Source organism: Manis pentadactyla, chromosome 9 (genome assembly GCF_030020395.1).
Source record: "Manis pentadactyla isolate mManPen7 chromosome 9, mManPen7.hap1, whole genome shotgun sequence".
Taxonomy (NCBI): Eukaryota; Metazoa; Chordata; class Mammalia; order Pholidota; family Manidae; genus Manis; species Manis pentadactyla.
Genome location: NC_080027.1, coordinates 15,143,821 through 15,166,325, shown reverse-complemented (window position 1 = coordinate 15,166,325; position 22,505 = coordinate 15,143,821). Strand labels below are relative to the sequence as shown.

The 22,505-nt window shown below is 51.7% G+C and overlaps 1 protein-coding gene across 7 annotated transcripts in view; it reads left to right on the top strand.

Annotated features, from left to right (window-relative positions):
- Positions 1–20,475, top strand: part of INCENP (inner centromere protein) — a 35,861-nt gene extending 15,386 nt beyond the window's left edge. For 5 of the 7 annotated variants that reach the window (XM_036925682.2, XM_036925669.2, XM_036925693.2 and 2 more), the window contains exons 5-19: positions 7,224–7,275; positions 8,088–8,145; positions 8,228–8,333; positions 9,386–9,437; positions 9,873–9,993; positions 10,065–10,199; positions 10,741–10,752; positions 13,572–13,681; positions 13,757–13,877; positions 14,172–14,294; positions 15,256–15,428; positions 16,876–16,954; positions 17,129–17,236; positions 18,450–18,600; positions 19,952–20,475. In XM_036925682.2, coding sequence (XP_036781577.2) covers positions 7,224–7,275; positions 8,088–8,145; positions 8,228–8,333; positions 9,386–9,437; positions 9,873–9,993; positions 10,065–10,199; positions 10,741–10,752; positions 13,572–13,681; positions 13,757–13,877; positions 14,172–14,294; positions 15,256–15,428; positions 16,876–16,954; positions 17,129–17,236; positions 18,450–18,600; positions 19,952–20,166 — 1,616 coding nt within the window. In that variant the 3' untranslated portion in view covers positions 20,167–20,475. The remainder of the gene's footprint in view (positions 1–7,223; positions 7,276–8,087; positions 8,146–8,227; positions 8,334–9,385; positions 9,438–9,872; positions 9,994–10,064; positions 10,200–10,740; positions 10,753–13,571; positions 13,682–13,756; positions 13,878–14,171; positions 14,295–15,255; positions 15,429–16,875; positions 16,955–17,128; positions 17,237–18,449; positions 18,601–19,951) is intronic. The other 2 variants (XM_057507002.1, XM_057507003.1) reach the window with 1 other exon arrangement.
- The last annotated feature ends 2,030 nt before the right edge of the window (positions 20,476–22,505 follow it).

Below are 22,505 nucleotides of genomic sequence, written 5' to 3'. Positions count from 1 at the left end.
AGGGCGGGCAGCTGTAAGAATCAGGGCTGGGGGAGAGAACCAAGATGGCAGCGTGAGTAGAGCAGCAGAAATCTCCTCCTAAAACTATATATATTTTTGAAAATACAACAAATACAACTAATCCTAAAAGAGAGACCAGAAGACACAGGACAACATCCAGACCACATCCACACCTGCGAGAACCCAGCGCCTCACGAAGGGGGTAAAATACAAGCCACGGCCTGGCGGGACCCGAGTGCCCCTCCCCCCAGCTCCCGGCGGGAGGAGAGGAGTCGGAGCGGGAGGGAGACGGAGCCCAGGACTGCCGAACACCCAGCCCCAGCCATCCGCACCCAGAGCGCAGACACAGTGCATGCGTGGGGTGCTGGAAACTAGGGAAACAGGACAGTAAGACCTGTGAGCGGGTCCCCGCAGCAGGCGTACCTGGGACAAAGAAAAGCGAGTGCTTTTTGGAAGTCTTAAAGGGACAGGGACCCCACAGCTGGACGGAAGCGTCCTGGGACACTTTCTCCAGCAGCTGCGAATCCTGGGGAACTCTGGGTGCCTGAACCCCTGCAGCACAGCTCGGAGGCCCCTCACGGAGATAAACAGCCTCCCGCCTGTTCCCCCTCCGACGCGGCTCCGCCATATTGGAGCAGAAGCCCGAGGCAGGCCACGCCCACAGCAACAGCGGAGATAGACTCCATAGCGGCCAGGCAAGAATCAGAAGCCCTTTCTGCGCGAAGCTGCCCAGCACAAGCTGCTAGAGGCCGCTGTTCTCCCAGGAGAGGAGGGCCATAAACTGGCAAGAAGGGACTTTCTCTTACCCAACACACGCACCAGCTCCCCACAAATCTATCGCCATGAAAAGACAGAAGAAATTGATACAGACCAAGATCACAGAGGCAAACCCTGAGAAGGAGATAGACCTAACCAGTCTTCCTGAAAAAAAATTAAAAATAAAGCTCATAACCATGCTGATGGCGCTGCAGAGAAATATGCAAGAGCTAAGGGATGAAGTCCAGAGGGAGATTACAGATGTCTGGAGGGAGATTACAGAAATGAAACAATCTCTGGAAGGATTTATAAACATAATGGATAAGATGCAAGAGGCCATTGATGGAATAGAAACCAGAGAACAGGAACGCATAGAAGCTGACATAGAGAGAGATAAAAGGATCTCCAGGAATGAAACAATGTTAAGAGAACTGTGTGGCCAATCCAAAAGGAATAATATCTGCATTATAGGGGTACCAGAAGAAAAAGAGAGAGAAAAAGGAATAGAAAAGAGTATTTGAAGAAATAATTGCTGAAAACTTCCCCAAACTGGGGGAGGGAATAATCGATCAGACCATGGAAGTGTACAGAACTCCCAACAGAAAGGACCCAAGGAGGACAACACCAAGACACATAATAATTAAAATGGCAAAGATCAAGGACAGAGTTTTAAAGGCAGCTAGAGAGAGGGAAAAGGTCACCTACAAAGGAAAACCTATCAGGTTATCATCAGACTTCTCAACAGAAACCTTACAGGTCAGAAGAGAATGGCATGATATATTTAATGCAATGAAACAGAAGGGCCTTGAACCAAGAATACTATATCCAGCATGACTATCATTTAAATATGAAGGACGGATTAAACAATTCCCAGACAAGCAAAAGTTGAGGGCATTTGCCTCCCACAAACCACCTCTACAGGGTATTTTAGAGGGACTGCTCTAGATGGAAGCACTTCTTCTTTTTTTTTTTTTTTTATGAATCTCACATTTTTTAATGTGTCACAGATATTATTCTTTTGACTTTTTGGACCATCTGAAAATGTAAAATCCATTTTTTTTTTTTTTTTGTAGATAATTATTTTTTTATTGAAGGGTAGTTGACACACAGTATTACATTACATTAGTTTCAGGTGTACAACATAGTGATTCAACATTTATATACATGACAATTCTAGGTACCAGCTATCACCATACCAAGCTGTTACAATATCTTGACTATATTCATTACATCCTGGTTACTTATTATTTTACCATTGGAAGTGTATACTTTTTTTTTTTTTTTTTTTTTGTGAGGGCATCTCTCATATTTATTGATCAAATGGTTGTTAACAACAATAAAATTCTGTATAGGGGAGTCAATGCTCAATGCACAATCATTAATCCACCCCAAGCCTAATTTTCATCAGTCTCCAATCTTCTGAGGCATAACAAACAAGTTCTTACATGGAGAACAAATTCTTACATAGTGAATAAGTTCTTACATGGTGAACAGTACAAGGGCAGCCATCACAGAAACCTGATGAAAGCACTTCTAAGCTAAATAGGTATCACCAGAGAAAATAAAATCACAGCAAAGAAAGCAAACCAACCAAATACTAACTAAAGGCAAAAAATAAAATCAACTACCCGCAAAAGCAGTTAAAGAAAGCACAAAAGAGCACAGAATAAAACAACCAACATAAAAAGAATGGAGGAGGAGGAATAAGAAGGGAGGAATAAGAAGGGAGAAAAATAAAGAATGACCAGACAGTGTTTAAAATAGCTCAATAAGTGTTAAGTTAGACAGTAAGATACTAAAGAAGCTAACCTTGAACCTTTGGCAACCACGAATCTAAAGCCTGCAATGGCAATAAGTACATATCTTTCAGTAATCATCCTAAATGTAAATGGACTGAATGAACCAATCAAAAGACACAGAATAATAGAATGGATAAAAAAAGCAAGACCCATCTCTATGCTGCTTACAAGAGACTCACCTCAAACCCAAAGACTATAGGAACAAAGAAAGACTGAAGGAACAAAACAGCAGCAGAATCATAGAACCTAAGAATGGACTAACAGTTACCAAAGGGAAAGGGACTGGGGAGAAAGGGAGGGAAGGGAGGGATAAGGGTGGGGAAAAAGAAAGGGGGCATTACGATTAGCATGTATAATGGGGGGGCACGGGGAGGGCTGTGCAACACAGAGAAGACAAGTAGTGATTCTACAGCATCTTACTACGCTGATGGACAGTGACTGTAATGGGGTTTGTGGGAGGGATTTGGTGAAGGGGGGACCCTAGTAAACATAATATTCTTCATGTAATTGTAGATTAATGACAAAAAAAGAATCAGGGCTGGCTGCATGGAGGAGGTGAAGTTTGAACTGGGTGGGTTTCAGAGGATGCCTGGGCTTTTGCCAGGTGGAAAACGTGGGTTTTCCTGGCAGACAGAACAGCTTATATAAAGACCTTGAGGCATGAAATGGTAAATGATAGTGTGTCTGGGCCTTGTGTGCCACACAAGGGGGCTAGGCCTTGACCCCACTGACACAGAGGATGTATAGCCTTTTGATGGTTGCTGGAAGGCTCCTGGTACCGTGTGAAAAATGGTCAAGAGAAAAGGAGGGAAGAAGGCAGGGAGACAAGGTAGGAGACTGTAGTAAGAGTCCAGCCAGAGGACAGCAAGGCACTGGAATTGATGGAGGGGCCAGTTTCCATTAGTGTGTGTTAAAATAGTAGCTGACGTCCGCTTGATGCTTCAAGATTCATAATACACAGGGTTCTTATTTGGTGCTTGCAGCAGCCCTGTTGGCCTGGCAGGATTTCCCCACTTTACAGCCTGAAGGAGCTCCCTGAGTTTGTACATTGGGAAGCTGGGGCTGAGCCCCATACTTCATCCTTTCTGGGATGGCCGGCCACTTGCTGAGGAGGCCTTGTGGGAAGCCCCAGGGTGGGCACCTCGCCTTGCCAGGTTTCTGCCCCACTTGGGGAAGGGCTCGCTCCAGAACACGGGGCTCGGGAGCACTGTCTGGGGCACGGGCAGACTTACAGTCTGGCACACCGTCCATATTTGGATTCTCAGAAGGGCTGAGACAGTTCTGACCTGCCTTGGCAATTTCCTCAGGCCTGAATCTGATCCTGGAAAGGGGCCCAGTGGGGCAGGCAAGCCTGGAGCTCCAGAGAAGGGCAGGAGAGACTCTACAGACTGTCATGCTTTGGGATCGGACGCCAGCTCCCAGGAGCTCAATCTGCTCCAGGTGCTCCTGCCTCTGTTGTTGGCCCCCTCCCTGCGCATGGGTAGCTGCTGATGTGACCGGTACATTTAAGTCTGGCCCAGCCCCCGGGCTTGTCCACCTTGAGGTGTAAGGAAGAGGGAAAGGGGAGAGATAGTAAGACCTGCTGGTTCAGCCCTGGAGTCCCACAGAGCCTGGGTGACCTTAGGCCCAGCCTCCTGCGAACCTTGGTTTCCCTTCTGTTAAATGGTGGTAACATCTCCCTTGAATGTGGGTAGAGAACCCATCATAGTGCGTGGACATGGTACAGGGTCAGTCATTCTTTTTTTTTAACTTATTTTTATTAGGGTCAGTCATTTTTAACAAAAACCAAACAAACCGCAAAATCCAAGAATGCCTGTGTCCAGGAAGCTCAGTGTGAGTGTGGCCAGGCTGACCTGAGCTGTGGGGGTGGGGAGCAGGGAGGGACAGGAGGCTTCCCTGCAGGCCTTCCTGTCGCCCAGGCTCGGGCTTGGCCGGGTCAGCAAGTTGGAGGTGGGGTCCTGGTTTGGGGTCTTGCTTCCCCAGAAGCACCCTTGATGTAAGGATTTGAGTGCAACTTCCTAATTTTGGAGGAGAGGAAACACCTGCAGCAGGGGAGTGGGGAAGTGAGGCAGGGAAGAGAAAGCCGCTGGTGAAGGGGAGCCTTCAGAAGCCACGGTGGAGCAGTGGGTGGAGGAACTGCTGGGTGGGTGGACCAACCCATGTGCCAGCCTGGAACACAGTTGGCAGAGAGAGCCACTGGGCAAAGAAGTGTGGGTGCAGCAGTTGACAGGCAGGTGGGCTCTGAAGTGGTTAGGCAAGGGCTGCTTGACGGTTTCTGGAGGGTTCTGCTGTGTAGGCCAGGCTCCTTCTTGGGGTTTTCCCAGACACACCTGCACTAAGGAACAGCCCCCTCTGTCCCTCTGCCAGGCCTTAGACCCTCAGCCTGCCACCAGACAGTTCTGAGGTCGGAATGGCATGCAGATGACACAACATTCCAGAGGAGCCCTTGTGCTGGTAGAAGAGTTATGTGGTCATGTGGGTGGCTGCACCCTCTTCTGCCCCTTCATCCGGAGGCACTGAGCTGGCATGGAGGGCGTGGGAAGAGGAGAGGAGCTGTGTCTCCTGGCTACAGACCCCCTCAGTGGGAGCAGGCACCGCCCATGCTGCCAGCCTGGCCTGTAGCTGCTCCCTCCCAGTCCCCCAGGCGTGGCTCTGCACTTCCACAGTTTGCTGCTCCAGCTCCCGCATCTTCCCTGCTTCCCTGGGTGCTGCTCAGCCTTACCTCACGCTCCAGCTGAGCCAGCCTTCTCTCTCCCTTCCCTGAGAAGCCTGCCCTTGCCTGCCTCATGGCCTTTGCAGGTGCTGTTCTGTCTGCCTGGACCAGCAGCTCTCAACTTTCAGTCTCAGCACTTGCTTCCAGCCTTAAAAATTATTGAGGGCCCCAAAAAGCTTTTGATTATGAGGGTTTTATATATTAATAGTTATATATTAATATATATATTAATTAATTAGAAATTAAATATGAAGGATTAAAAAAATTTTAATACTTAGTATTTTGTTTTTGTATTGTGTATTTAAATGATACATTAATTTTTTAAAATTATAATCAGTTTTGTTTATTCTATATAATAGTTATGTTATATGCATTAAATTACTGTTACTACCATGTTAATATAACTATAAATTTTTTGCATTTTTAACTTTAAAAATATTTAATATTTTCATATGAAAAAATAACAAGCCACTAACCTAATGTTAGAATTTTTTTTTTAATGAAAAAATAACTTTTCCAAAACAAAAATACAGCGAGGAGACTGGCATTATTAGTGTTTTGCAGATCTCTTTAATGTAAGGCTTAAAGGAAGACGGTTAGTCTGCATTCAGTGTATTGAATTGTGTTGTTTGGGTTAAAGTATATGAAGGAAGTCTGTTCCTGTACAGACATGTATATAGAAAAGGGAGGAGTATTTTTTAAGCCTTTTCAGGTAATTGGGTATATTCTTTTTTTTTTAATTTTCTTTCAGATAATATATATAGTCAGTGCAGCAAGTGGCAGTTTTGTAAAGGCTTGTTGCAGTGTGGAATCTGAAGCCTTACCACTGATCCCACGGTGGTCTGTCTTGTACTTTGAGTGGCTCTTTTAGCCATTCATAACTTTGTAACTTCATGTATTGGTCATCTGGAAAATGTTTTGCTGCTGGGTATTTTACATATGTCAACACACTTCATTATGTATTTTTTAAAAGGAGCATCTTTGTTTTCTGATCTCATCAGGAAAGTCTTTAGGTATTAGGAAGCTATGAAGCTTGTGGTGGATACACATTTTCCAAAATTCTGCTTTTGGCCTTTTTGGGAGCCTAATCTTAAACTTACTGACAACTAATACTGCCAGTTGTTTTATTTTAAGTGACATATTCGCTTTGTTCATTTTTAAGAAAATGTCTGCCAAATACCCAAGGTTGGAAACCATAATTTGTCAATTGTCCTTTCACTGAAAATAGTGTTCCATGAAAAAAAGTGGCTAGTTCAGCTGGGAACTCAAGGATGAGTGCTTTTCACAGAGATTGGGTGTGCGGAAGGGCATTTTGCATACTTCCTCCTTAGTCACACAAATATTACAAAGGCATGTACTTAAGTTTAGATTTAATAAAACTAATAGTTTTTACTCCTTCATCAAGGACATTCTTAAGTGAACCGGACATCTCCGTACTAAGTGTGGGGCACAGTTAGGTTTCACAGCTTGTTTGATTGGTTTGGGTTAGTTGATTGGTGTAGGGCCCAATACATTGTAGACCCTTGACAAGTACTTGTTGAATGAATAAGTTGCTTTGTGTGGGGCCCCAGGCTGGGAGTTGGAGGCCTGGAGGTGTACTGGACATTGTTCTTCCTCCCAAGATACTCCCAGCTTGGTGGAGGAGCCAGGATGTGCCATCAGATGGGCATGTTGTCAGCTAGGGGGTAGCCAGGAGCCCTGTTGAAGACCGTAGCTGTTGAGGGAGCGCTGAGGGGGAGTGCAAGGCCTCTGCACCCAGTGAGGAGAGGGGTCTTCGAGGTGGAGAGGGTCTGTGTCTATGAAGGGAGGGGTTCCAAGATGGAGAGGGTCAGGCTACAGACAAGGAAGAGCCAAGCCCCCCCCTCCACGCCCTCTGCATCCTGGTTCCCTGGACCCCTTGGAGTGGCACCTGGCCAGTTTCTGAGGGCATCTTTTGTTCCTTTGTTTCCCCTTAGGCCACAGTTACCTGGAGAGGCTCCTGAATGTTGAGGTGCCCCAGGAAGTCAGGTGGGTTCAGTTCCAGGGCCCTGGGAGGGCTGGGCAGGGCATACTGGGGGCCTGTCCAGGTGAGCCTCAAGGGGAACATTTCCTGTGCCCCAGTCTTCCCTCCGTGGAGATGGCCCACGGGCCACGCGCTGCTGCAGCCCTGGCCTGTTGAACCAGGCAGCGAGCAACGTAAGTGTTAGGTTTTCCCAAAGCACTTGTTGGTATCACTCGTCAGCCCTGGCCTAACTCTGACCTCTGCCAGCCTTACCCTGGGACGTGGGTTCCATAGGTTAAATCTGCAGCCTGTGGGTGAGCTAGTACAGTTATGAGGAGCCACGTTCAAATTGGGGTGAGGTAGAATGGGGGTTGGGAGTGCGCCCCACTGCAGGGTTCCACCCGGCGCTGCTTTGGCCCAGCACTCCTTCTGGGCCTCCTGGATGCCGTATCTTGCCATCACTAAAACGAAGGCCTGCCCGCCCTGCTTTAGAACAGAGGGTCAGGAGGGGAGATGGGGTGACTGGGCAGGTCCTCTGGCTTTGCTGGCCCCACGGTAAATGGAGAGCAGGCCTCATCAGGGCCCAAGGGGTTGAGGTGGAGCTGGGAAAGGACTGGCATCCCAGATCAAGGGCCTGTGGGGCAAGTGAAGCCACATTCAGAAGCAGACACCTCTCGCCTGCCCAGGCAGCAGGTGCTGGTTCCGGCTGACATCTTCCTGTCCTGCCTGGGGCTGTGGGTTTGTGGTTCGGTCCAGGGCATCGGACAGGGAGGGGCCTCCTGTGGGGAGGCAGGGGCTGGCTGGGCGGGTCCCACAGTGCCTCATGCTCTGCTTTCAGCCCCGAGCAGAAGGAGCCCAGTGAGGGGCCTGAGCCTGTGGAGGCAGCTGAGCCAGAGGTAAGGCGAGCAGGCCGGGGAGGGAGGGCTTGAGTGCCTGCGGGTCCCAGGGGCAGACCCCAGAGCCTTACTTCTTCCCTAGGTCCCCAAGAACAAGGGTCCCCAGAGTGCCACCAAGATCACCATCAGCACACCTGGTTCAAGGCCTGCAGCTGGTGGCCAGGAAACGCCCGCTAAAGGGCAGCAAGGTGAGTCTTCCTGACCACCACGTGCCGATACCCAGAGCCGTGCTGGCCTTGGTCTGACTTTCTGTCAGGGCAGAGGGACACCCCATTTTCTGGGCTAATAGCCAAAGGGAAATGAGACCAGGGGTGCATGAGTCCCCTTTGAGTCTGCAGGTTCCATCTCCCACCTTCCGGCTGAAGCTGCTGCACATGGCCTATGATAGCCTCGGCTGGCTGGTGCAGGAGGCAGGGGAAGAGGCCTGAATGGGGGTGTTCTCTGTGAACCTGCCAGGTCCAGGCCTTGAGCCCCCCTCCGAGGGGCAGTGGGAGGACCTATGTGCTGGGCTGTGAACATCTGGCCTCTTGTTTGGTCTCTGCTGCTGGCTCATTTCTCACTTTTGTGGGTTCCACTCTGCAGAGGGTGAGAGAGCTGTGGGCTCTAGTACCCCCAGGCTGTCAGGGGTCTCCCAGGGATTATACCTCCCTGGCACTGTGCTGTAAGCTCTTGAACACGGCTTCCTCAGCTTCATGATGATGTCAGGGACGACAGCCTTAGTCCCAAGGGACTTTTTGGAGTGGAGTGTCAAAAGGCAGGGGAAAGATGGGTGCTTGCTCGTAGTAGTGAAACAAAAGGCATTGACCCACCTGCCCACCCGTCACCCCTGCACAGGAGCCCACCCTCCTCCTGTCACACCGGCCCATCTGAAAGGGCTGGAAGGAGTGGGGCTGGTTGAGGTTTCGGTCATGCAGCTTCCATAGGCTTCTGCCTCTGAAAGGCACCTCCCAGCTCTCAGTATTAGAGGTGGACAGGACATGGTTGGGTTGCCTCGATGGGACTGTCCTGACATTGTTGTCACAGAGGCCAGGCATGGGGTTGAGGGGTCTGTGGGCTGGAGATAGCATGCCGAGCTCTGGATACCCACAGATTTGTCAAGGCCAGGCAGTGCTAAAGCTGATGCTTCTGCCACCAGACCCGTGTCTCTACCAGGAGGAGAGCCTTGCCCTGCCATGGCTGCTGCCCATGGGCACCTTCCCTACGTTGTCCCAGCAGGCTCACTAAAATGCTCTCTCCACAGAGGCCAAGACTGACCATGCAGATGGCCCCAAGGAGCCACCCCAGAGTGTCAGGTTTGCATCTGGGAAGGGACATGCAGGCAGCTGTTCAGGGGGACCCAGAGGGGCATGAACCTTGAGTCCTTGCTCAGGGAGGGTGGGCATGTGGTCAGGGGCCTCTGTTTCCCCCTGACAGGGGTGGGGCCTGGAGCTCTGACTTTATGAAGGAAGCAGCTCAATGCTGTGGGCTGAGCCTGGCCTGGAGGGGGTGACTGGATCCTAGACCCCACCCTTCTGCGTCTTCCTCACTGTGACTTTGGACAGGTCACTGCTCTTCTGACTGGGCAGCAGGAGAGGGGTGGCCAGGGGTCCCCACCTCTGCAATGTCTGTAGTCCTGTGGGCTCAGCCCACTTTTGTTTACAGGGGTGACCTTTAATGGGGTGTGGCTGGGGCTCCGGGGAGGGGACTGGGGCCAGCCCCACAATGCTGCTGCCACCATGCCTCGGCAGGAGGAAGCGCAGCTACAAGCAGGCGGTGAGTGAGCTGGGCGAGGAGCAGCAGCTGGAGGAGGAGGAGGAGCTGCAGCCCCCCAGAAACAAGACCCCTTCCCCGCCCTGCCCAGCCAGCAAGGTGAGTGGGCATCTGCCCTCCCTTGGTGCTCCTGCCCTGCCTGTGGTCCTGACCCTGGTCCTCATCTGCAGGTGGTGCGGCCCCTCCGGACCTTCCTGCACACTGTGCAGAGGAATCAGATGCTCATGACCCCGAACTCGGGCCCCCGCAGCAGCGTCATGAAGTCCTTCATTAAGCGCAACACTCCCCTGCGCGTGGACCCCAAGGTGAGGGAGCCTGTGCCCTGGGCCAAGCTTTGCTAGAGCCAGAGCAGCATGGCTGAGGGCTCCAGTCTGTCCACTAGGTGGCTGGGAGCAGCGTGGGTCTGGGCCAAGGAGTGCACCCTTGAGCTGATCAAGAGCAAGCTCAAGCCTCTGGGGCCCTGGCTGCCGTGACATTTGGGGACTCTCATGACCTCTTGGACTCTACACTGTGGCCTAGAGGCTCAGCCAGCTCAGTATAATCCCTGGCTCTTGGGTCCTGAGCTGGGAAGTTGCAGAATTGGTCTAGCTGGCCATTACCATGACCATCCGTCCCCCACTTCCCCCAGCCGGTGGCTTGAGTTGTTAAGGTGAGGGACATAGACGGATGCTTTCGCTCATTGGGGATGAGGCCTGGGTGAGATGAGAGGAGTTGGTGGGACTCCTGGTGAGAGGCTGCAGGTCCCAAGCAGACTCACTGGCATAGCCAAGAGGGTGCCCTGCTTTCCAGGATGTGCCCAGCCTGGCATTAACTCTCGGCTTTCTCCTTGTCTCCTCTCCTCCACAGTGCGGCTTCGTTGTAAGTAAAGCCTTTTCCTGTCCTTGTAACCTAGCCCCACCTAGCACTTAACTGCTTTAGCCCTTCCCTTGCAGAGCTGACAGCACCTGTGGGAGCACTAACACCGTGAGCGGGGAGAGGCGGTGGGGGTGGAGGCGCCCAGTGTCCTCCCTCTGCAGAGCCTGCGCTCTCAGCCCTTACCTCTGCTCCTGGGAGGATGAATCTGAGAGCCTCCCTGAAGCAAGAGAAAGCAAAAGAGGGCAGGACCTGGGCCCAGTCATTGACCAGGGCCACAGCTTGAAGTGTTCCCCACAGCCACCTCCCTCCCTCCCCCAGCACTGGGTTCCCCCTCGGAGGCTGGGGCTGTGGAGAGAGCAGACAAGTCTCTGATCCCCAGAGCCAAGAGATTCACTGGGTCACAGACTGAGCTGCTGCCCAGGGGGCAGAGCAGTGGGAGGAAGCCAGGAACCTGTGGGTACAGGCCGGGTGACAGTGGAACTGTCAGCAGCAGCCACTGGAAAGAAGGCTGCAGGGAGCCTGTTCTCTTCTCAGGTACCTCAGAGCTGAGCTAGGCCATTAGCCGTGAGGAAGGAGCCATGGAGAGCTTGGACCTGCACAGTCTTGGCTCCTTGGGGTCTCCTGAGTTGTAAGGCTGCGGTCTCTTCATTCTTTGGCTCCCACTGGCACTTCGGGGGTGCTCCCACCAGGAAGGCTTCTGCCTCCAGCCTGAGAGCCTCAGCAGCACTGCCATGGGTTTGGTGGATTGAGGGGCTTCCCAGCAGCTGGACAGGTGGGCCTTGAACTTGCCTCTCCTGCGAGGAGTCTGGTCCCCTCTGGGTGGACAAGGTGACCACAGCGTGCCTTCCAGTATGCCAACAAACAGGCTCTGTGGCCTTATGCACCTATTATTGTGCCAGGCATGCTAGGCACCTGGGCCCACAGCAGTGAACCAGACTCGGATTTGTTCCTTCTGCAGGGAACTCCCACGCGCCCTCATGGTGATGACCGAGAGGTCCAGGAAGCTGCCCTTCCCTGCTTTGGGGAGCCTAGGTCCCTGACAGGGCATCTGGTAGGGGTGGGACAGCCCCCAGTTAGGAGACCAGGGTGCCTCAGTAGGCAGGGATCTTGGGCCCTTGGGCCCTTGGGCTAATTTCCTAACCCAAGTTTCCTCAGCTACAAAATGAGAGCAGAGATGCCTTCATGGAGATGGGATTACCCAGAGAGTGATCTGGGTCAGGCCCCAAATGGGGATTGGTTTGGAGCGATCCAACAGACAGCAGAGAGACCACTCAGTCGAGGCCCCTTGAGGCAAAAGGGGCTGCAGCGCAAGCTCTTGGGTTCCTCTCACCCTCTGCTTTAGCTCTGACGGTGGCCTTCGGAGAACAGGGACAACCCAGCCCACCTTTGAAGGGTGGGCAGAGCAGAAACATGGATTGTATGACGTGAACAACTCTTGTGTTCGTCTATAAAATTCACAGTGCACAGGATGAGTTATCTGACCTCTGCTGGGAAATTGCAGCACTCCGGCTTCGGGATGAAAACCTGTTTTGCTGAGTCCTGCTGAAAGTGGGGTCTGGCTGGCTTTCAGGGCAGGAAGAGAGGGTTGGTGGGCTCTCTGGGTGTTCTGTGGCCTTTGCTTCCAAAGTGCAGATGATGTAGAGAGAGTTCTGGGTTAACAATTCTTTTCCTTCGTCTCTTTTTAAATGTGCCACTTCCTTCTGGCTTCCAGAGCTTCTGGTGAGAAATCCCCTGTCATTCAAATCATTGCTCCCCAATAGGCATTGTGTCTTTTTTTCTGTGGCTGCTTTGGAGATTTTCCCTTTGTATTGTGTTCACCAGTGTGATTATGATGTGGCTGGATGTGGATTTCTTTGGGTTTATTCTGTTTGGGTCTTGACCATATCCTTATTTAATCTGTAGATTTATATCTTTCATCAAATTTGGGGCCTATTCAGCCATTATTCCTTCATATTTTTTTCATGTCTCTCTTCTCCACTGTGGGATGGCGATGACGTGGATGACAGCTCACTCGGTGGTGTCTCACAGTTCCCTCAGGCTCTGTTAATTTTTCTTCAACGTCTTTTTCCATGTTTACATTGGATAAATTTCATTGATTTATCTTCATGTCTATGGATGTCTGTCTTCTCCATTCTGCTCTTGGACTCTTCCACTGAGATTTTTATTTTGGTTCTTATATTTTTAGTTCTAAAATTTCCATTTTGTTCTTTCAGTCTTTTATGTGCTGGGATTTTCTATTTTTCCGATTGCCTTAAGAATGTTTGTGATGACTTTTTGAAGCATATTTATGATAGCTGCTTGAAAGTCTTTGTCAGATAATTCCAGCATCTGTAATCTTGGCCTTTGTAGCTATTGATGGTCTTTTTCCGTGGGAGTTGAGATTTTCCTGGTTCTTTGTATGCTGAGTAATATTGGACATTTTAGAGGTGCGCCCCTTCAAGGAGAACATTGACGATGACGTTCTAAGCGGTCTTTCTGTCCCCTCTCAATCTCATTCCTCTGCCTCTTTTCAAATGCACTTTTACGTAGTTATAATCAGAGCACACAGCCAGTTTTGAACCTAATTTTTGTGCTGCTCACGACTTGGCAGGGCTGAGCTGGGGGCATTTGTGACTCAGGCCCTTCGGCTCTCCCTGGAGGAAAGACTGAAGCCCCAGGCCTCAAAATGGTTGGAGATGGAGGCATGTTGGGGCAGCTCTGTCCCTCAGAAGCAGTGTGATGCTGCCGCCCATCTGGCTGGGGGCTGCTGGGTTGTCCTGGGCCAGCCACACCCCTGGCCCAGCACCCTGCTGTCCTCACCCACATCCCCACCCTCTCCCCAGGAGAAGGAGCGGCAGCGCCTGGAGAACCTGCGGCGGAAGGAGGAGGCTGAGCAGCTCCGCAGGCAGAAGGTGGAGGAGGACAAGCGGCGGTGGCTGGAGGAGGTGAAGCTGTAAGTGGCCTGGCTCCTGGGCCGCAGCCCGCCCCAGCCTCCACAGGCCCCCCCACAACTGCCCTGTGCCCACAGGAAGCGTGAGGAGCGCCTCCGCAAGGTGCTGCAGGCCCGGGAGCGGGTAGAGCAGATGAAGGAGGAGAAGAAGAAGCAGATTGAGCAGAAGTTTGCTCAGATCGACGAGAAGACTGAGAAGGTGCGAGCCCTGGGCTACGGGCAGCAGGCTGCAGGGTGGGTCAGACGTGGTGGCCCAAGGGTTAGGACTGGACTCCGGGAAAGTTAAGGGTTTGATGTCCTACATCCCTCTTCTGTCTGTCCCGTGGGCCCGGGAGTCCGTTCTGAGCCAAGCTGAGGGTGGAGGGCCTGTGCCCCGCACTGAGCAGCAGCCCTTTGTGAGGGGGCTGGGCCTGTTGTGCAGAGTTCTGGGCCCTACTCTGTAGGTTGAGTGAGGAGGGCTGCTGCAGTGGGCACATGTGGGTGGGCTCTGCAGGCCAAGGAGGAGCGGCTGGCTGAGGAGAAGGCCAAGAAAAAGGCAGCAGCCAAGAAGATGGAGGAGGTGGAGGCACGCAGGAAGCAGGAGGAGGAGGCACGGAGGCTCCGGTGGCTACAGCAGGTGAGAGTGCTGGTGGGCGGAGGCGCTTGGGAACGAGGAGGAGGTGCGGAAGGGCGGCACCACCTCAGCCCCAAGGAGCAGTGTGCACACCTACCTCATTGGGCGGAGCCCGCTGGGTCTCGTTACTCCAAGCCCAGAGGAGATTCAGCAAGTGCTTTGGAGCCAGGGATGGTGACAGGAGGGGGACAGTCTCCTGTGTCCCTTTTGTGTAGAGGCAGCGGTGTGAGAGAGAAGTGCATGGACTCTGGAGCCAGACTTCAGATCTCAGCCCTGCCATTTATTATATTTATATTATATTTTATATATAATAAATACAAAAAAACATATATATATAAACATAATATAACTTATAAATATATATATAATTTTTATTAGCTGTGTGACCCTAGACAGGTTACTTGACCTCTCTGTGCTTCAGTTCCTTCAGGTAGCAAGTGGCATCTTGCTAATAGTGTTGTAGTGAGGATTATGTTCTGCCTGTAGAAGTAGGGGCCTACCTACCGTTTCCTGGGAACTGTCAGTCTATGAAGTAGGGAACACCAATCTATTGTTAGGGGGTTATAATACTAATGGCTAAAATTTCTCAAGATTTGCTATGTGCACTGTTCAAAGTATGTTAAGTATATAAACTCAGCAACTTCGTGACATGTAGGTGTTGTTCCCATTCCACTGATGAGAAAATTGAGGCCAGAGGGCATTAGCGACTTGCCTGGTGTCTCACCATGAGTGAGCCTGGCTCCCGTCTTTACCCTTAACTACTATCTGCTGCTGCAGTAAAGCAGGGCCGTTTCAGGCTGGTCGTGGCGATTGGTGCGGAGCCCTGCTCGGGGGCTGGCCCTCGGCTGCCGGAGGACAGTAGGTCCTCTGGCCCCTGCAGGCCTCCCCTCCCGCTCCCACACCTCTGCCTCGCCTCTCCTGCCCAGGCCTGGCCTGCGGCCCTGAGCTTGCTGTGCATTCACAGGAGGAGGAGGAGCGGCGGCACCAGGAGCTGCTGCAGAAGAAGAAGGAGGAGGAGCAGGAGCGGCTGCGGAAGGCGGCCGAGGCCAAGAGGCTGGCGGAGCAGCGCGAGCAGGAGCGGCAGCTGGCGGAGCAGGAGCGGCAGAGGAAGGAGCAGGAGCGGCTCCAGGCCAAGAGGTGAGCTGGCCAGGTGACGTCCTGTCGTCCCACCCCCTGCCCTCCTGTGTGTGTGTGCAGATGAGAGACAGGCCGCCGTCACCCAGATGCGGCTCCCCACTTCACTCGGGTTGGCTGAAGACCAGGCTTCTCGTGCCTCCCGGGGCAGAGGCCTGCGGCAGGCAGACCCCCTGAATACATCGCACTGACGACTGGAGATTTGGGGAGGAACGGGGGGGGGCGTCACTCGGGGTTTGTCCTGGTTCTGCCTCCAGCTGCATGTGCTGACTCCTCTGGGTCATTTTCTCCGCAGCTGACACAGGGGGTCCTTGGGGTAAGCCAGTACTTCTCCAGGGGACCACCATGGGCATCTGGGCAGGAGAGTTCTTGAGGCACTACCTTGCAGGACCTTCAGCGTCCTTGGCCCTGCCACCTGAATGTGCCTCCTCTGGCGGTGATGAGAACAGGTTGCCCCCTCCCTCCAGCCCCACCCCGCCCTTTGGGAGGCCATGGCAGCTCCCAGGGGAGGGTAGGCAGTCACTGTGGCCAGCAGATGCATGGGATCCTTCGCCGTGCACGTGTAGACGTGTGTGTGTCCCCAAGCCCAGGCCGAGCAACTGCCTCTCTCCTACTCCACCTCTTGGGAAACACCAGCCCACACTTTTCCCATGTTCACCTTTGTGGGGGCTGCAGGCCCAAAGAAGAAGTGGGGAGTCACAGCCAGAGGGCTGGACAGACTCGGGGCCATCTCCCGGTGCCTACTGGCTGACACAGAGCTGTCCCTGGTTTTGTTGGCCTCATGTCAGGCAGGAGTCTGGGAGGGGGACGAGGGGTGGCAGCTGATGTGGTTTTAGAATTGCATGTGTGCCAGGCAGCGCCAGGGCTTCAGGGGTTGAGCATGTGACAGTCACTGACTGCTTCAGCAGGTTCCCTGCTACGTGCTTTCTACACATTCCCTTGTTTAATTTAATCCTTACCTGAAGGTCTCTGGTGTAGGGGTCAGCAACTCACTTTCCAAAGAGGGAAGCAGGTTCAGAGAGGTTAAATGACTTGTTCAAAGTACAAGCCAGCCATGACTAGCCCTTCAGCTTAATACCAGACTTGGAGCCTGGTGTCCGCCATTCATGTCAGGATGGTTAGAGGTGACCTGGATGATTTATTTACCTCTTATGTGACTCTGGAGGAAAGGTGTTTGGTTCCCCATCGTACATCAGGCAAGGCTGAGGCTCAGAGACTAAACTGTGTGGAAGAGTGGGGGCCACCCTTGGTGGTGAACAACCACCCCGCACCCTTGGTGTGCACTCTCCCAGTCCCTCAGACACAAGCTTGGCCACTGGCTCTTGGCTGGAGTGCCCATTCTGCCAGTCCAGCTTCTGCGGCCTGAGCCAGGGGGCCTGGCTTCCCCGGCAGGACTGGGCCTGGGTCAGGGATGGACTTCCTGCCCTGACAGGCTCTCTCTTATCCGCAGGGAACAGCAGGAGAGGGAGAAGGCCCTGCGGCTGCAGAAGGAGCGGCTGCAGAGGGAACTTGAGGAGAAGAAGAAAAAGGTAATGGGGGCAGGGCATGGGGGCTCCCGCTTGGTCTTCACTGAGCTTTGGGCTGAGGAGGCTCCAGGGGCTCCTGGTACAGGAGCCTTGTCTGCTGTGCTACATGGGCTTGGCATAGTGGGAGAGGCGGGCACACACGTGGTCTCTAACTCCTGGCGGGCCTCTGGGTCCCAGGAAGAGCAGCAGCGCCTGGCTGAGCAGCGGCTGCAGGAGGAGCAGCAGAAGAAAGCCAAGGAGGCTGCAGCAGCCAGTAAAGGCATGAACACGACCATGGACGTGCAGGTGAGGCCCCGGCACCAGAGCAGAGTGGGCCCCCAGCTCATCCCAGTAGTTGGAAATGCTGACTATATATGTTTAAGGCCATAAGAAAGAGGAACGATACAATTGGCCCAACTGGTTTTATTATTTTTGATAGGTACGTTCTTATTCTGAAAGTAGAATTTGTTGTGTTAAAAAAAGGCACTAAACTTTTTAAAAGAGGTAAAGGAAGGTGCCCTCAGAGAAAAACTCTTTAAGTCTGGTGTATATCATTCTGTACTTTTACATCTATAAACATTCTATACACATACACACACGTATACATAGTTTTAAATGAGCACAGACTATATATATTGTCTTAGTCTGTTCAGGCTGCTCTAACAAACCAGCAGAGGCTGGGTGGCTTAAACAAGTTTGTTTCCCACGGTTCTGGAGGCTGGAAGTCCAAGGTCAAGGCACCAGCAGATTCGGTGTCTGCTGAGAGCCCTCTTCCTGCTTCACAGACGGCCGTCTTGCTTTGTCCTCACCTGGCGGAAGGGGAGAGAAAGCTCTCTGGGGCCTCTTTTCCAACCCCATCATGAAGGCTTTGCCCTTATGATCTTGTTACCTCCCAAAGGCCCCACCTCCACATAACATCCCCACGGGGATTAGGATTTAACATAGGAATTTGGTCGGATTCCGAGAGGACCACAAACATTTAGCCTCTCACACACACCAGTTGGCAGCTTGATTTTTTTCCCCTCTTTTCATTCATTTAGTATATTGTAGACATCTATTTCCACACTTTCAAATCTCTTATTTTTGATGGCTGTGTAGCAGTTAGTTATACCAGACTTCCTTTAACTGCCCCTATTGATAAGCATTTAGACTATTTCCAGACAAACTAGTATGAGGAAGGGTTTTTGTTGCAGCATAGTTTAAGATGTTGACAGCTTGGAAGTTAACTGAGAATTCACCTGTAGCAGTTGGTTAAAGTATAATCACAGGGCTCCCAGAGGAGGCCCCTAGGGCTGTTCAAAAGGAGACACGCTGGTGGCGCTGATCACATGCTTTAACATGTAAAAGCAAAATCCAGAGTCACATATGTAGTTGTGACTTTTTTAAATTAAAAAGTGGCCCCTGAACCTTTTAATTTTTCCCATGAAATAAAGGAAGGGACCAGAGCCCCAGTGCCTTAGATGGTGAGAGATGCAGGAATTCGGGGGAAGGGGTTGATATCCACATTTAACTTTTCCAGTCTCCAGCTTGTACCTCGTACCAAATGACTCCACAAGGGCACAGGGCACCCCCCAAGATCAACCCTGATAACTATGGGATGGATCTGAATAGCGATGACTCCACTGATGATGAGGCCCAACCCCGGAAGCCCATCCCCACCTGGGCCAGAGGTAAGCAGCGCCCAGAGCACCCCAGCCCTGGGTCCTCACTCGTGATTTCTAAGGCCTTGGAGGTCGTGGCTTGGCAGCTGCAGGTGTCAGGAGGCCGTGGTGCCTGTGGGCTGGCCACATGAGGCATTGGCCTTGGGATGCACCCAGGAAAGGGTGGGCACCCTTTGGCCCATGGGCTCATCTGGGGATCATATCTACAATGTCAGATGCCTTTGTTCTCAACAAGTCAACAAATGTATTAAATTGTGGGCAGCTGGGTGTTCAACTCGGGCTCTAGGCCCCTCCTCGGAGTCCTGCACAGCAGGCTAGATGAGACGAGCAGTCTGGGGTGGGAACAGAGCTAAGAGTGGCAGGGGGTTTCCGGCAGCACACTAAGAGCTGGAGCTGGGGGTGCAGCCTGCTGGTAGAGTCAGGGGAGCCTTACAGCAGAGCACTTGAACAGGACATGACCCCAAACTGTGAGGGCCCCAGTGTTTAATCAGAAGTGTGGGTGAGCATGACTGTGCCTCCACAGGTCTGGGTGCAAGGCCTGCTGGGAGTGGAGTGGAAGCAGTGCACACAGTGGGTGCTTTATAGTTTGCCGAGCTAGGGGTCAGGCTGGGGCAGAGCCCAGAACCCTTCGGGTGTACAGAAAACACATGCAAACCCCACATTAGCCATAATCTGACTTGTTTTCCTTAACTCTGGTGCCAAGGCATTTCTGAGGTGGCAGCAGGCAGGGGTCTGAGCATCTAGGGAACCAGACGCCCTGCAAAGCCACCTAGCCATGGTGGACCTTCTCCAGCTTACCTAAACTCTCAGTTTTCACATCTGTGAGATGGGGGTGACAATAGGACCAGCTGAGAAGGGTTATTGAGGATAGAATGAGTGGGTGTAGGAAGGCTGGTACAGAGCATGCACAGCCTCAGCCCTGAGGCCCTCTGGCTTGCACCTGCACCGTGATAAGTAGCCAACCAAGGCCATCAAGCATCGTATGCATGTTAGACTTGTCTTCCAACCCTGGCTCCACCAGTTACTAGCTGTGTGCCTGTGGGTACATCTCGCCATTATAAAATGCCTCCCCTAGGCTTGTTGGGATAGCAGAGTCTTGCAGTGAGGGCTCAACCAAGTGCCTGGCCCACATGAGCTCCTGAACACCAGTTCAGGCTGAGCTGCCGGAGGCTGGCAGTAGGAATGTGCAGTAAGAGCTTTGTCAGTGTGGGGTGGGGAGGCGGGGAGGAAGAAGGCTCTGAGAGGGGCTGATATGGCAGGAGGTGGGGCGTGCTGGAGTGGAGGGCGACAAGGGCTGGGGAGAAGGGAAGCTCATGGGGAGCCCCGAGGCAGTGACCTGGCCCTCCATGTTCCCCTGCAGGCACCCAGCTCAGCCATGCCATCATCCACCAGTACTACCACCCCCCCAACCTTCTCGAGCTCTTTGGAGCCATTCTGCCCCTGGACTTGGAGGACATCTTCAAAAAGAGCAAGCCCCGCTACCACAAGCGCACCAGCTCTGCTGTCTGGAACTCGCCACCCCTGCAGGGCAGCAGGGTCCCCGGTAGCCTGGCCTACAGCCTGAAGAAGTGCTGAAGCAGGCCCCGGGCCTTCTCAGCAGCCTCAGCCCCCTGTCTGCTGTCTGTCCACCTCTCTGTTGGTCTGGTGCCTCCTGCCTGGTGTTTTAGCTCTGAGGGGGTTGGTCACGTGTATATAAATGTTCTCTGTGCTGCAGGGAGAAAGTGGCCCAGGTCTGTTTGGAGACTGCGCTTGGTGGGTGGCTGGGGAAGAGCCAGGCCACCCCACCTGGCCTGCAGGCAGCACTCTATAAATAGATTGTTACAGTTCAGCTGAATTTTAGCCACTATTGTTTGAGAGCTAGATTAATAAAGTCTATTCCTTCAAGCCCGCTGTGGGTATTCTGAAGACCGCGGGCCTCGGCAGAACGCCCTGGACGCTGGCCTGCCGCCATGTGCCTCGGGCCACCGGACGGGCTAGAGGACCAAGGGATGTGCTTCAGGGTCACCCAGGTCCCACGCTGAGGCCGTCCCTGGACAGCCCTGAGAAGCACTGCCGTTACTTTCATGATGAGGCAGGTGGAGCTTCTGCTGTTTTTCTGGGGAGCACCCAGTTCACAAAGGGGGGATTTTTGAGTGGGGAAGACCTGGGGTTGGGGCCAGGAGAACTGGGCTCCTGACACAGCTCTGGCCCCTTAGGACAGTCCCTCGGCCCCTCCACGCCACAGGCCCTGCCCTGGCTGCTCGGACTGAGAATGTGTGTGTGAGTCTACGATGGCTGCTTTGAGCAGGACCTCTTGGGACTCCCTTGGGACCAGTGCTTGCAAGCTGTTGAGATGTTTCTCCTGCAAAACCAGGCAGCTGCTAATTGAACATTTGGTGCCAATGGAAGCTGGCCCTGGTCTGCCCCGTAGCTGCCAGCTGAGTTCTAAATGTTTGGCAGCTGGCTCTACTGCTCCAGCCCTGGGAACAGGGCTTGGTGAGTTGTGATCCTAATAGGCCAAATCAAGCTGCAGTTTCTATAAAGTTATATTGGAATCCACTGAACAGACACACATGCCTGTCGTCTGCAGCTGCTCTGCTGAGGACAGAGTCAAGTAGTTGCTGAAGTATTTACAATGACCCTTCATAGAAAGTTTGCTGACCCCTGCTTTAGGACAAAATAAGGGCTAAATTCAAGAGTGCTTTAAAGAAATGAGGAAATAGCGAATACACAATAAACTGAAGTCTAGAGGATTCCACCCATGCAAAGAAAAACATTTTATGGTTCATTCAAATACAGTGTACAACTCAAATTTGTTCACTATGTTCTGGAAACTTGTGTTGAGTCAGCTGGTGAGTGCGTCTTTGCCTAAAACCACAGTGTCAAATCGCTTTTTCTGAGCATATTTATGTAGCATGTTTGAAAAAAAGTTAATTCAGCAAAACGGTAGTGAAGGTTGCTCTGCATCCTCATGGGCAGTTGGTGGTGTCAGTGCTTTGGTTGTAGCCCTTCTGGTAGATGTGCAGTGGAGCTGCGTCGTGGTGGGGGTTTGCCTTTCCCTGATGCTGACGGTGGTGGACATCTTTTCATGAGCTTATTTGCCATCTGTGTATCTTCTTTGGTGATGCATGTGTTAAATCTTTTGTTCATTTTTTAATTGGGTTTGTTTTCTTACTGTTGAGTTTAGCATCTTTATGAATTACAGATACAAACCTGTTGTCGGATGTGTGGTCTACAGTATTTTCTCCTCGTCTGCAGCTTGTTTTTTCATTCGCTTAATATTTTTCACTGAGCAAAAATTTTAACTTTGGAAAAGTCCAGTTTCCACTTTTCAGTCCCAAACTGGAAAGTCAGCTTTCTTTGATGGACTGTGCTCTTGGGTGTCATGTCTAAAAAATCTTTATCCAGCCCCAGTTCTTGAAGATTTTCTCCTGTATTTTCTTCTAAATGTTCTATAGTTTTATGTATTTCATTTGGATTTATGACCTCTTTTGAACTAATTTTTCAAATGTTTAACTTTTTTAGATTTGTCTGTTTTAATAGCTGTGCACAGTGATCACCAATTGACTGGTGCCTGCACAACCAGGGCAGAATCTGCAATAGCGGACTTGTTGATGCTTAAATTTTTAAAAACTTTTTATATTGAGGTACATAGAATAAAAGGCACAAATCTTAATGTGTAGCTTGATGAATTTTGACATGTGTGTACATTCATGTAACCATCACCCAGATCAAGATATCAAACATTCTCACTAATTTCCACCCCTTAAATTTGAGTTAATTTTTATTAAGTGTAAGGTTTTTGTTCTTTAGTTTTTTGGGGCTGGGAGTGTCGGATGGATGTCCAGTTGTTCTAGAACCATTTGCTGAATGTTCATTTCCACTGAATTTCTTTTGTCTCTTTGTCAAGAATAATTAGCCATGTTTGTATAGTC